The sequence below is a fragment of the Tupaia chinensis genome, unplaced genomic scaffold (genome assembly GCF_000334495.1).
Source record: "Tupaia chinensis unplaced genomic scaffold, TupChi_1.0 Scaffold000486_1, whole genome shotgun sequence".
NCBI lineage: Eukaryota > Metazoa > Chordata > Mammalia > Scandentia > Tupaiidae > Tupaia > Tupaia belangeri.
In genome coordinates, this window is record NW_006159998.1 from 651,348 (window position 1) to 665,331 (window position 13,984).

The window sequence follows — 13,984 nt, forward strand, 5'->3', positions numbered from 1 at the left end:
AAAACTTCAATGAAAAAGATTTATTTGAATTAAAAAATATAAAATATGAGTATCAATACCAATAAATAAATCCAGGCAAATCAATAAAAAAGCCCTGTATCATATTCCACTTATAATGAGGAAATAATGAGATCCTATTTCTCCATAACATTTTCTAAATAGTGGACACTTTCCATGCCTCTGGTATCATTACATTCAAATCTATAAAATAAGTTAGAATTATACTTCTTGAATGATTTCCTCTCTAATACAAATTCCTTTATGAAGTTTCTAATTTCATTTTCTAGTAATGGTAGAAATAATTTGAGAAAAAATATATATGCATTTCAAGCATCTCTTTCAGTAGATAAGAAGAGAAAGGGTGATTCAATATGTGAAGGAATTAATCATTTAAATTTGCCATGTCTTCAGATAAAGAACAAATTAAAGCAGAAAACTCAAATATCACACTGATGGAATTTCTTCTTTTGGGGTTTTCTAATACTCCCAGTCTCCAACGGACTCTTTTTGGTATATTTTTACTCATATATTTGACTATCTTGATATGCAATAGCATCATAATACTAATAACAAAAATTGACCCTGATCTCCACACACCCATGTATTATTTCCTTGGCAATTTTTCCTTTTTGGAAATCTGCTATGTAACAGTAACTATCCCGAGAATGTTAATGGACCTCTGGACTCAGAAAGGTCATATTTCTTTCCTTGCCTGTGCTATACAGATGGGTTTTTTCTTTATGCTTGGAGGCACAGAGTGTTTTCTCCTGACAGTGATGGCCTATGACCGCTACGTGGCCATTTGTAACCCTCTCCATTATTCTCTAGTGATGAACCACAAGTTCTGCATCCAGCTGGTGGCTGCCTCCTGGATCACTGCAGTTCCAGCTGTCATTGGGCAAACATGGCAAATTTTCTCTTTGCCCTTTTGTGCATCTCATGTAATCAATCACTTCTTCTGTGACGTCCCACCAATACTCCAGCTTGCTTGTGGGGACACATTTGTGAATGAGACAGCAGTCTTGGTAGCTATAAATGCAGTGGTGTTTATTATGGTTCCTATGTGCAGTTCCAGCTGTCATTGGGCAAACATGGCAAATTTTCTCTTTGCCCTTTTGTGCATCTCATGTAATCAATCACTTCTTCTGTGACGTCCCACCAATACTCCAGCTTGCTTGTGGGGACACATTTGTGAATGAGACAGCAGTCTTGGTAGCTATAAATGCAGTGGTGTTTATTATGGTTCCTATGTTGTTGATTGTTGTCTCCTATGGCAAAATTATCTCCAGCATTCTGAAATTGTCCTCAGCCAGAGGGAGGTCTAAAGCCTTCTCCACCTGCTCTTCTCACCTGACCGTTGTTGTGTTATTCTATGGGACAGCTACTATCTCTTATTTACAACCCAAACCAAATCAGTCTGAGGAAAAAGGGAAATTAATCTCTCTATTCTACACGATTTTTATCCCAACTTTGAATCCCATCATCTATACATTGAGGAACAAAGATATCACGAAGGCCCTGAGAAAACTACTAGCTAAGTTACTACCATGAGGAAAAGCCTTAATTTATAGAAATAGCCTGTTTACAGACTTGCCACATTTCTAGAATAGAAACAGGCTGTCAGGTGTTTTCATGATCCTTAATAATGATAAGGAAATTATAATAATGCTCCCCACATCGTGTAAAGAGAGCTTTCTTTCATAGAGTTTTTTTATAAAACCAGAGGACAGATAAGTTTCAGGGCAAGGATCTTATTTTGAAGACCAGTCTTTCCTTCATGGTTAACTACTATGTTAAGACTGCCGGAGCAATAGAATGTAAGATAGCTACATTTGCTGAAGAAGCAGGAATTATAGTCATGTTCTATGATAATTTTTTTAAATTTTTTTTTGAAAAAAATGGTTTTAACCTTCCATTCACTCAGATGCATTTTCTGCCATTCTCTGACCCTATAGTTCTTTTTAACCACTGAGTTACTCTGCAAACTGAAAACATGATGGGAACAGGGGATAAGAGTTTCTTTACTTCTTTCCACCCTGCAGCTGTCTCTTGTCTCTGTCCATGTCATTAGAAGACTACAATCCTTAGGGATTACCATTCTCTACTATGCAGTTATACAATTCTAATTGTCTCTGACTAACTTGGTAATATTGATTTAGTACTGGAAGTGTCTAAAATTCTCACCATCAGTGATTCATTCTAATGTACAATGGGTTGAGTCTTGGCTCCTCAAGATAGATCTCTGTCTGACGCACCATCAGTGATTCATTCTAATGTACAATGGATTGAGACTTGGCTCCTCAAGATAGAGCTCTGTCTGACATCTTCATATGCATCATTCTTTGGACAAAAAGGCTTTTTGCAGATGTAATTAATATAAGGATTTTTAAATGAGATCACTGTGATTGAGGATAGCACCAAGTCCAATATTATGTGCCTTTATAAGAGACTGAGAGTTGAAGAAATTTTGAAAATTGACACAAAGAAACAGACAAGAACTGTTCATATGAAGGTGAAGAAGGGATTGCAGTGATTCTGCCACATACCAAGGAAGGATAAGAGCCATCAAAATCTGGAAGACGCAAAGAATGATTTTTCCCTTACAGCCTTCTGATGGTGTAAGGCACTGGCAACACCATGACTGTGTACACTGACCATGAGAACTGTGAGCTACTAATTTTCTGTTGTTTTAAGCCATCCAATTTGTGGTAATTTAAGGTATATCTCTAGAAACCGAACAGCACATAAATATTCCTCATATTTTTTTCTTATGTGATCTTTTCATGAGTCCTGTGCTCTACCAGATGCCAGCTGTTATACTCCTCCTCCTCCCCTTCAATTTTCACATCTATTTTGGATTATAATTTGGCATTATTTTCTTTTGAAAGAAAAATAAAGATGCTTAGCCTTTTCTTTACAAACTGAATCAATAAAGTCTCATCTTGAAGAAATAATATTTGCACAGTATTATGGACACGTACTAGTTTAAGTTATGATATGTGATAGCATTTTTGGTTTCCTTTCATATTGCTTTGGCAATGCAGAACAAAGTTACAAGCAAAGAGAAGGCACTCTCAGAATCTATGAAGATGCTGGAGCATGTCCACATCGTTTAATATCTCACAGCCAATTAAGATGATGTGTAAAAGTAGCTCTGCTGAAGTAATTTCTGCTTTCTTAATATATAGGAAAGAGCGTATCTATAAAACATAGCACTGTGTTCATGAAACCATGAGTGATAGCGCTCTATAACTTTTTTTTTTTTTTTTTTGGAGAGTTTTGGTTTTCGCTATAGGGCGCGTGCGCTCGCCAGACAGACAGAGACATAGAGACAGAAAGCGAGAAATCACCCCCCAGGGGGGATGGTCACGCCACAATCCCTTCTCCTCCATTCTCCTCTCGGGATCTTGGGCACGCACGCACATGCGCCCGACGTGAGATTTAAGCCACCGGGTCCGAGACGCGAACCGCGGTCGACTACTTGGGAGTCCAGCGACATAGCCATTACGCTAACTGCTGGTTCCCTAGCGCTCTATAACTTTATATACCATTTTAAATGGGCATGTTGGTAGTGGGTAGTATGCATAGAAGCAGTGTCTGAAAGGGTATGGATTAAAAGAAAATATTGGCTTTCTCATAGTGGCAAGATTTGTCTCTCCTACAATTTTACCTTTTTAAAATTTGCATGTAAGTTGAGTGTGAGTGAGAAAAAAAGCACTACCTATAGGGAGATGGCCATTGCATAATCCCATCTCCTCCATTCTCCTATTGGGATTTTGAGCACACGCGGACACACAGCTTTCACAAGCTGCCATGTCCTGGTCTCCTACCGCCCAGCCAGCCCTGTGGGATCCAGCCTTCTAAACCACCATGGCATTGACTCCCAAACACATAAGTTAGCTTTTATTTTTTATAATTTTCTTGTAGTTTGTACTTACCACATTGAGAATATAACATTCAGATCACAAGAATAAATAAATTTTTATTTTGAAAATATAAAACTATATAACAAAGAAAATGTTTCCATTTTCCCATTTTTATTATTATTAAACACTTTAAATAATATTTAAAATTAAGCAGGTAAATATCGATATTAGTCAAATTATCTTTCAGTACTGAAAGAAAAAGCAGATTTTTTGTGGTCTAAAAGGAATCATAAAATAAAGCATTTAGTTCTATTCTTCAAAAAATTAATTAAAGGGGCCAGCAGGTAGCATTGTGCCTAAGGCACTGGATTCCCATATGGTTGACTATGATTTGAGTCGGACCTGATGGCTTGAAACTCATGCCAGATGTATGTGCATGTGTGCACAAGATCCCAGGAAGAGAATGGAGTAGAAGGGAATGCAAGGTGGACATCTCCCCTGGGGTGATCCACTGCATTTTGTCTCTGTCTCACCAACAAGTGCACGTACCCATAGCAATAATGTCTATCTCTCACACGTGCATAAAAAATCAACTAAAAGGCATGTAAGAGTGGATCTAGAAATAATCAACTTAAGAAAATGGAAATGACTGTAGTTAAAAATGAATGCCACACAGTAAGAATTGAATGATGATAAATAAAACAACCTATAAAACAAAAAAGGAAATAAAGAAATATTGACAAATACTGAATTAATGAGGAGATTCTCAGTATTTAACAAAATAAATAGGTAACAAGAAAAATAAAAATTTATAAAACTATTTACATACACAATTTTTAATCTTTAAAAAATATAAAAGATAAAGAATGTACATGATTTTCAGATATCAGGACTATCTTTTCTAAGTAAAATACTTATAAATTGGGTATTTGTTTTTTTTAATACTAAAAACTCTCCATAAACATTTATATACTTGCTTATAATGACCTTTAAAACAAATCTCAAAAATAACACATGTCCAATGGCAAAATTTTGTAAAAATGAATAAAACATGGGTCAAATAATCTTTGTTTCAAATTAGAATGTAATATGAGAGTAGGTACATAATCTCTGATATCTAAGGAACAATTTTCATCCAGATCAAGGAATCAGGGTGGAAATGACAGTAGGCAATTTAAAATGCATTGATTTATAACAGAATGGAGATATATCTTGAAATAAGACCTATGTTGCCTTTAACAAAGATAATTATCTAACAGGATAGTGTGTAAAAAAAGAAAGAAAGAAAGAAAGAAATCATGATACAGCAGGGCCAGCAGATGGTGAAGCAGTTATATCACTGGACTCCCACATGGCCCACCACAGTTTAATCCAAGCTACGGTAGTTAGAAAAATCATGCTGGGTACGTGTGCCCTAGATCCCAGGAGGAGAAGGGAGGAGAAGGGATTGTAACATGACCATTTGCCCGGTGGTTGACTTCACATTTTCCTTCTCACTGTCTCTGTCTCTCTCTGGGGAGCCCACATACCTTAAGGCAAAAACCTCTAAAATAAGTTAATAAATAAATCATGATAAATCAAGCATTCACATATAAAGGTAAGTGAAGGTTGATGTTATATTCCTAGATCTGTTAGAAGAATCAAAACACACTAAGAAAAGCAGAAATAAGAAAAGAAATGAAATGCATAGTTTTGAGTTTAAAAACCTCCAGTTAATCGGAGCCAGCAGATGGTGTATTGGTTTCATCACTGGACTCCCACATGGCTGACTGCAGTTTGAGTCCCAGACCCAGTGGATTGAAACTCATGCCCGGTGCATGTGTGTGCCTGCCAAGATCCCAGGAGAATGGATGAGAAGAGATTATGGTGTGGTCATGTCCCCTGGCGGGCATTTTTCACTTTCTATCTCTCTGTCTCTCTCTGGAGAGCACATGTGTCCTATAGCAAAAATCTCTCTCTCTCAAAAAAAAAAAAAAAAAAAAACCCTCCAGTTAATTATGGTGGACAATTAAGAAGTTTTTGTTCATTTGTTTGTTTTTGAGTTTGCTACAGGACCTGTGCACTGGAGGGAGAGGAGTAAAAGAGCAAGAGAATAGAGAGAGAAAATGAGAAATCACCTCCCCCCTCTAAGCAAATGGCCTTCCTGAAATTCTTTCTCATCCATTCTCCTCTTGAGATGATGGGTTGGTTGTATTTTTCAAGCCATCGTGCTTTGATCTTGAACCACCCATCGACCATATGGGATCTAGCAATATTAAACACCACATATCAAACTGGCCCCAGAAGAGTTCATTTTTAAGGACATTCTTGCTTCTGCCAAGATCTAAGAGGTTGGGGAGTGGGGATCTGAATTCCATAGATGCTGGAGAAAATACTATTTCCTAATGTCTGAAGCAAATTTAAATAATTAGTAAGCAGAGGCACAAAGGTAAATATTAAGGTGATGCATCAGAAAGAGATACAATTAGTATTGATACATAAAGGATTTTTTTTTTTCACTATAGGGCGCGTGCGCTCGCCAGACAGACAGAGAGAGACATAGAGACAGAAAGCGAGAAATCACCCCACAGGGGGGATGGTCACGCCGCAATCCCTTCTCTTCCATTCTCCTCTCGGGATCTTGGGCACGCACACACACGCGCCCGGCGTGAGTTTTAAGCCACCGGGTCCGGGACATGAACCGCGGTCGACTACGTGGGAGTCCAGCGACATAGCCATTACGCTAACTGCTGGTTCCCCATAAAGGATATTTTTAAAGATAACCTGATGTTTTAAATGCACATATATGATGACAAAGATAGGTGTCTCTCTTTCTTTCTTTTTTTTTTTAAAGAGAGATTTTGGCTCTAGGGCACATGCACTCACCAAAGAGACAGAGAAATACAGAGACAGTGTAAAATCCTCCCACCCCACCTCAGGAGGGATGACCACATCACAATCCCTTCTTCATTCCCCTCTTGGGATCTTGGCCACACAGGCCCTCACACCAAGAATGATTTTAAGACTCCAGTCTGGGACAAAAACTGCAGTCAACAATGTGGGAGTCCAGCAACATAACTATTATGCAATCTTCTGTTCCGGCCAAGATTTGTTTCTGTTATGAGAAGAAAATTAATTTCTCATTACCTCCAAAATCTAATATGATATAAATGAACACACATATGAATATTTTGTTATACTGCATTTTATTATATTCTATATAATTACATATACTACCATATGTTCTTAATCTTTTCCACTGAGGAAAAATATAGTTATCATTAAATCAAGCAGAGTATGCTATTTTATGTTGCATAACTTTTGCATTTATATTCTTTGCTTATTTTATGACACTGTAAAACTCTGAAAATCAAGATTTGACAGATACAGAATCTATTAAATTTTCAAACTCGACACTTACTTTCAAATAAAAGTTTTCATATTTGGCTTCTCTCTTTCCTTATTATGGGGGAGACTGAAAGCAAAATGTAGACTGTCTGTGAAGCTTGTAGAACCCTAAAAAATATAGTAATATAGTATGCTTAGCAGTCATAATGCATCAGGTAAATAACTGAAACGTAATTGGTGTAAGCCTGTTCTAAACTAATGTTGATTTATATTTATATATGTTTCTGTAATTCACTATAGAGAAAAAATACATACTGTAATAAAAGAGACAAAATTTCTGATTTTTCTCACTACATTATTTCTTAAAAGTGATTTTCAAGTTAACAATGGTAGATTTTAAAACACAATGATGGAATAAACAATATGTAAAAGTTACGTCGCTGGGCGCCCATGTAATTGACAATGGTTTGAGTCCCAGACCAGCAACTTAAAATCCATGCCAGATGTGTGTGTGTGTGTGTGTGTGTGTGTGCCCAGACCCCAAAGTGGAGTGTGGAGAAGGTATTGAAGCATATCCATCCATCCTGAGAGGTGCTTTCAAACTTTGTCTCTTTGTCTCTCTTTGTCTCTCCAGCAAGCACATGCACCCTATAGCAAAAATTGATCTCTCTAAAAAAAAAAGGAACCAAAAAATGTGATAATTTACTTGTGTATTCTTTCCTAGCTATCTTTTCATTTTCTCCCTCACACAACAGTTCTCTATATCTTCAAAGATATGCAAAAAACTTTAAGTGAACACTTCAGTTTTTTGAGAAGTATTGAGAAATTTACTGAATTTGAGTGCTCCATTGTTAAAAGATTTGTGGACAGCATACAGTGGTTCTACTTACAGCTGCTGTTAAATAAGATCAAGTCATGTCCAACTGATATCAGATAAATAGTGAAAAAAGATACTACATAAAATGATAATCTCTTGGGTATGTTTCATTACTTTGTGATAGCTATCATTAATAGACAGCTTTTTCTTTTAGCTTTGTTTTTTCTTTTAGTATTAGAGAAGGTATTTACTTATGTCTCATGTGTCTTTGCAAATTGTGTCAGGACTTTCTGTTCCCATCTTGCTTTTGAGAAAAATATATTCTTACTATGTGTTTCCTTAAAGTTAAATATGAAATAATTATTCACCAAAAATTAATGATATGTTGGGGACCAGCAGTTAGCGTAATGGCTATGTCACTGGATTCCCACATAGTCCACCGCGGTTCGAGTCTCAGACCCGGTGGCTTAAACTCACGCTGGGTGCGTGTGCGTGCGTGCCCAAGATCCCAAGAGGAGAATGGAGGAGAAGGGATTGTGGCGTGGCCTCCCCCCTGGGGGGTGATTTCTCACTTTTTGTCTCTCTGTCTCTCTCTGTCTGTCTGGGGAGCACATGCACCCTATAGCAAAAACCTCTCCCCCCCCCAAAAAAAAAGAAAAAATAATAATGATGTTTCCAAACCCTGTTAATAGTGTCTCCTGGGCTATACAAAGGAATAAGGAACACAGTTCCAGCTTTATGGGAAGTTGTCAGGGGCAGAGTAAAAAGAGGTATAAACGGCCCCAAAACCAGTCCTCCATGCCAGGTATGGCATATAGTGTAGGAGTTAGAGACTCTATATTGAGCACAGTGCAATTTAAAATAGCCTCTAATGAATTGCTGGATCATTCTACCTGATTACATAAATTAATACTTAAAAAAAAACCCTTCGGTTACTTTGACACACACATTATCATATGTAATACAGACGACAAATACTTGAGAACCATCTAAGGAGACCACATGTGTCTCACGTGTCAGGACATATCTTGTCTAACAACTCAGTAGTGAGATATACTTGCTCTCATGTACTCTATCTTAAATTAATATTCTGCTTTTTGGTCTTTCTGAAAACTAAAATTTAAACATTTTAATAATTTATACTGCCCAGTTTGGGCATCCGTATGTTCAGGTAACCGATGACAGACAGTGAGATTCTTCAGCTTAGATAAATAAACCAGCAGAAGTTCCTACAACTGTATTTTCTTTCTTTCTTCCTTTCTTTCTTCCTTCTTTCCTTCCTTTCTTCTTTCTTTCTTCCTTTCTTTCTTCCTTCTTACCTTCCTTCCTTCCTTCCTTCCTTCCTTCTTTCTTTCTTTCTTTCTTTCTTTCTTCTTTCTTTCTTTCTTTCTTTCTTTCTTTCTTTCTTTCTTTCTTTCTTTCTTTCTTTCTTCTTTCTTTCTTTCTTTCTTTCTTTCTTTCTTTCTTTCTTTCTTTCTTCTTTCTTTCTTTCTTTCTCTTTCTTTTGAGAGACAGATTTTTGCTATAGTGTGTGTGTGTGTGTGTGTGTGTGTGTGTGTGTGTGTGTTCACCCCTTGTCTCATAAACTGCATGCAGTGTATGAGGTGATGGACTTGTTTAACCAAGGAGCCACTGGAAAGAGCCCATGCCAGGAGAGAGAATCTTGAGAAAAATGACAGAGAGGCCCACGGCAGCAGCAATGTCTGGGACTCACAGTAATCCAGACCAAGAGTCATTTATGAAAGCAAATAACTTGCAACACCTATCTAGTGAGTAATAAAGATCTGGTACAAAGCCATCAGAGTTAAATTACTCTTCAGACAATACTGAAGTACAAGTTTCTAAACCAGAAAATAAACAACTAGCTGAGTCAGCTTCCATGAAACCTTGTTTTCCAACTCCTGTGTCTTTCAGGCGTACATTCAAGTACCAGCTCCTGTTGGTAATGCTGTGGCCATCCCAACATCACTTCTGGGCACAAGGTCAGGGCCAAACTCAAGATCAGAAGCAACTATTAGCCTCTTCAATTAAAACACATATGCAGAAACTTCCAGAACAGCCACACCATTAGAGTAATGATACAACAGGTGATATACCTAGAAGCTCACCCTTTTCACCAATGTCATCAGAGGAAAAGGTGACTGCTTCCTCTCCCAAGCCACCCATCTCAGATGCCTCAGAAACTCTAGTTGGGAGAAGGAATGGTTTGGCCAACCTTGATGCAAATATTTGCTCCTGGGAAGATGACATAAATCACTCATCTGCAAAGCAAAACAGTGCACAGTAACAGCTGGATACCACTTATTTACCCACATTTTCCTCTACAAGGGGATTATCTACTTGGATCAGTAGCAGCAGTGTTGAGCAGGAAGCTTCACGCTGTTCACAAAGGGATGGTGATAAAGTCCTGTCCTTTGGCGCAGTCAATGTATCTTTGGATACTGCCTCAACTTCCACCTTGGTGAAAGCTGCTTCTTCCCTGGTCTTTTACTATATTCATCACCAATGCTAAAAATTGGGAGGTACAAAATACTGAGAGACAAAAAATTCCTGTTAGTCCCTTGAAACAGAGGTATTGACACCAGTTGTGAAGTCAGCACTAGCCCAGACAGTTCAATCCAAAGAACTAAACAGAGAAATTTGTGTGCAGTCTCAGCCTAAAGACAAATCTAAAACACCTGTGGGAGGAGGGATCAAGGCTTTCTTGAGATGTTTTGGAGAGCATTGTCAACACACAGCAAAGAAAGTCCAACTCAACATGTACCACATAGGGATTCTATTATCATTCCATATGCAAAGGTCTTTCAAGAAAGATTGTTCAAGAAAAATGTGTCTCTGTCTACTACCCATTTAGCACAGCAATTCAAGCAGGGAATGTGAAAATGAACTAGCATATTTTCTGGCTGATTTGACAAGGGAAATTTATGGAGTGCAGTAAAGGCAAAAATTCAAGAAGCGAACAACCAGAAACCAAACAGGAAATTCACTGTTAGAACACTTCCCTCAAAAAACATCAACTTGTTTTTTGGGAACCAGCAGTTAGCGTAATGGCTATGTCGCTGGACTCCCACGTAGTCGACTGCGGTTCGCGTCCCGGACCCGGTGACATAGAACTCACGCCGGGCACGTGTGCGTGCATGCCCAGGATCCCGAGAGAAGAGTGGAGGAGAAGGAATTACGGTGTGACCATGCCCCCTGGGGGGATGATTTCTCGCTTTCTGTATCTATGTCTCTCTCTGTCTGGCGAGTGCACGCATCCTATAGCGGGAAAACAAAAACAAAAACAAAAACAAAAACAAACAACAACAACAACAAAAAACCTCTCCAAAAAAAAAAAAATCAACTTGTTTTTGATACCCTATCACTTCCAGAAATCAAACAAATCACAAACTTCCAGTACAAAACCTACAGATTTTATTGAATGCGAAATTATGAAGTCTAGTCTTAAAAAAAAAAAAAAACACTGTTTATAGAAGATAATAAGTCCTTAAAAGAAGCATCAGACTTAAAGGTTGAACAGCAGACTGAAATGGTACATAAAATTGAGGTTAGTGTGTATAAATGATGATACCAATTATTCAAAAGTAGTTAATGACATCTTCAGTGATGTCCTAGAGAAAGGTGAACTCAGTGTGAAGAGTCAAGAGAAGATGGATCAAGCAGATGTGGAAAGCAATGGAGAACAGAAAGATGCACTAAATATCTCCTCTATGCCTTAACTTGCTCCATTAGCATAGACAGCTGGTATGATTAATTCAGGGTTCATACTTCCTCACCTAGAATGGAATCAAAAGGCAGCAGTATAAGTGATAAACATCCAAATCCAGGAACATTACGAAGAACCTGTGTCCCTTGGTCATAGCATTTGTTCTTAAAGTGTGATCTTAATATAGCATTGATGCATACAGATCACAAAGATTCAAAGAAACAAAATTTTTCAATAAAACAGGTGATCAATTAGAAGGAAGATTTTATTTTGAAATTGGGTGAGAAAATGAATGCCTTGACTTGTCAAATTAATGTTAAACAGAAAATGCAGGAACTCCATAATGAAATTAATTTGCAGTAGACTATGATCTATCCAGCTAGCCAGGTGCTTAACTACTGTGTGGTTAACGAGCATGGAGAGGAATCCCTAGAGGAAGCTGAAGCGGAAAGACTCCTCTAATTGCAATTGAGGAGCTGGGTCAGTTGAAGAATCTCAGAGAAAGAATAAGTCTAGCCCCACATCTCAGAATGGTATGGTGTGCTGTGGTGGCATAGTAGCAAAAGCTGATCCTCTTCAAAGTTGACACACGTGGAAAGGTTCTGACGTTATGTCTGGGGAAGTTTCTGAGTATGCGAGGCATGCACATGCCCAACATCAAAGTCTGGCTGAGACTAAGAGTAGATTGCCTCAGCCTTTATAACCTATCGGGAATGGGGCATCACTGTCTCTCTTTCTCTTTCTCTCTCTCTCATTCACTCTTGTAAGAAATAAATAAAACTAAAAGCAAAGAAGCTAAACTACACTAAGAGTGGATCTGGGTGACCCCCCCCCCAAGAAAACTAACATAACAATTCCTTTGTATCCAGAAACATTGTCCTTAGAAATCTGCCTAGATGAATAGTGATAAAAGCGTTTCTCTCAAGCACAAACGGAGGTGTATCAACACATTGTATTCTAATTTCACCACTATGTACTGAACATGGGGTGACAGAAGAAATTCCCCAGATCTACTGTAGAGAAATATGTTATGGTCAAAGATCACAGGTTTTCAGAAATTGAACTCTATTGTGGGAAATATCTTCTATGTTTGGGAGAAAGTGTAAAGAGACAACTAATGACCAAGAGTGAAGTCTGTGGTAGAATCTGGTGTGATGCTCTCCAAATCCTTTTCTATTTCTTTGATAAATAATCAAACAAACAAAATAAAACCCCCAGTGCTCTCATATTGATTTTGAACTGTGTGATTCTTTCCCATAATGTCATGTGTAGAGATGATGTCTTTTATGTACTACTGCTCTTTAAAGTGGGTTTTCTTCCTTATGGGCTGTCGTCAATGTGCAGTTCTTTGAATATCAGTCCAGTAGGGGACTAGAAAGATGACTATTTGAACAGTGAGACTCTTTGAGGGAAGAACTAAGGTTTCTGAATTACTAGCCACAAAATTGTACTGTGATATGAATGTAAGATACTTCTTTATTTTGCTAAGCCATTGATAAGTTTGAGTTATTTTTTTGAGTTATTTTTTCAGTTGCTAGATTTTTTTTTTTAGTGATTGTGATATTTAATTGAATAATGTAAAATCAATGCTCATTTCTAATGATAGTCAGGAGCGAGATCATTCTACCCTAATGGGAAATGAACACTGGATATGTCCCACTCTGCATGGAACAGACAAGTTAGCAACAAACAATGACTGCAATTCTTATGAGTAGAAATAAGTGAAAGAAGCTCCATGTGAAAATACCAAATTAGTGACGAAAAGAAGACAGAGGGCCAGTGTGACAGGCTTGCTGTGTCAAAAAGAAACAGATTCAACATAAATAAAATGAATGCAGTTTTAGAAAAACTGACAAATAGTCATAGAACCGAAACAGAAGGGAACAAATGGAGCTGCATATATAGGAAATGGGTAAAAGATGATGAGAGGAAAGTTTTCTGTTTGGGGATATTCCCCCTGTTCATAGCACTTCTCACTTATTGACTGAATTATATTCCTGTGACTTTGTCATTAAGTGAATTGATCAATATGTGAAAAGTTAAAAGGCAGTGTCTTGTGGTGTGTTCTGGCACGACAAAGTGTGTATTTTTCAATAGATATTATGTGATGCCACACTAAAATAATATAGTAATTCTACTGATATAAAAAGCATACCATAAACTCCAAAAAGTGACAAGACACACTACAACACAATAACATAAATCTGTTGTGATCACTGTTATTTATTCTGAATACTACTATGGGTACACAAGAAAGAACAAATTTAT

At 37.6% G+C, this 13,984-nt stretch overlaps 1 protein-coding gene and 1 pseudogene across 1 annotated transcript; both read left to right on the top strand.

The window, feature by feature from the left end:
* Positions 1 to 395: 395 nt before the first annotated feature.
* On the top strand, positions 396 to 1,551 carry LOC102476784 (olfactory receptor 10AG1-like; the record flags this gene model as incomplete). Its single annotated transcript, XM_014590821.1, has 2 exons — positions 396 to 1,030; positions 1,224 to 1,551. Coding segments are annotated over 2 exons (963 nt in total), but the record flags the coding sequence as incomplete, so codon positions are not given.
* A 9,925-nt stretch (positions 1,552 to 11,476) lies between these two features.
* On the top strand, positions 11,477 to 12,302 carry LOC102477187 (anillin pseudogene; annotated as a pseudogene).
* The last annotated feature ends 1,682 nt before the right edge of the window (positions 12,303 to 13,984 follow it).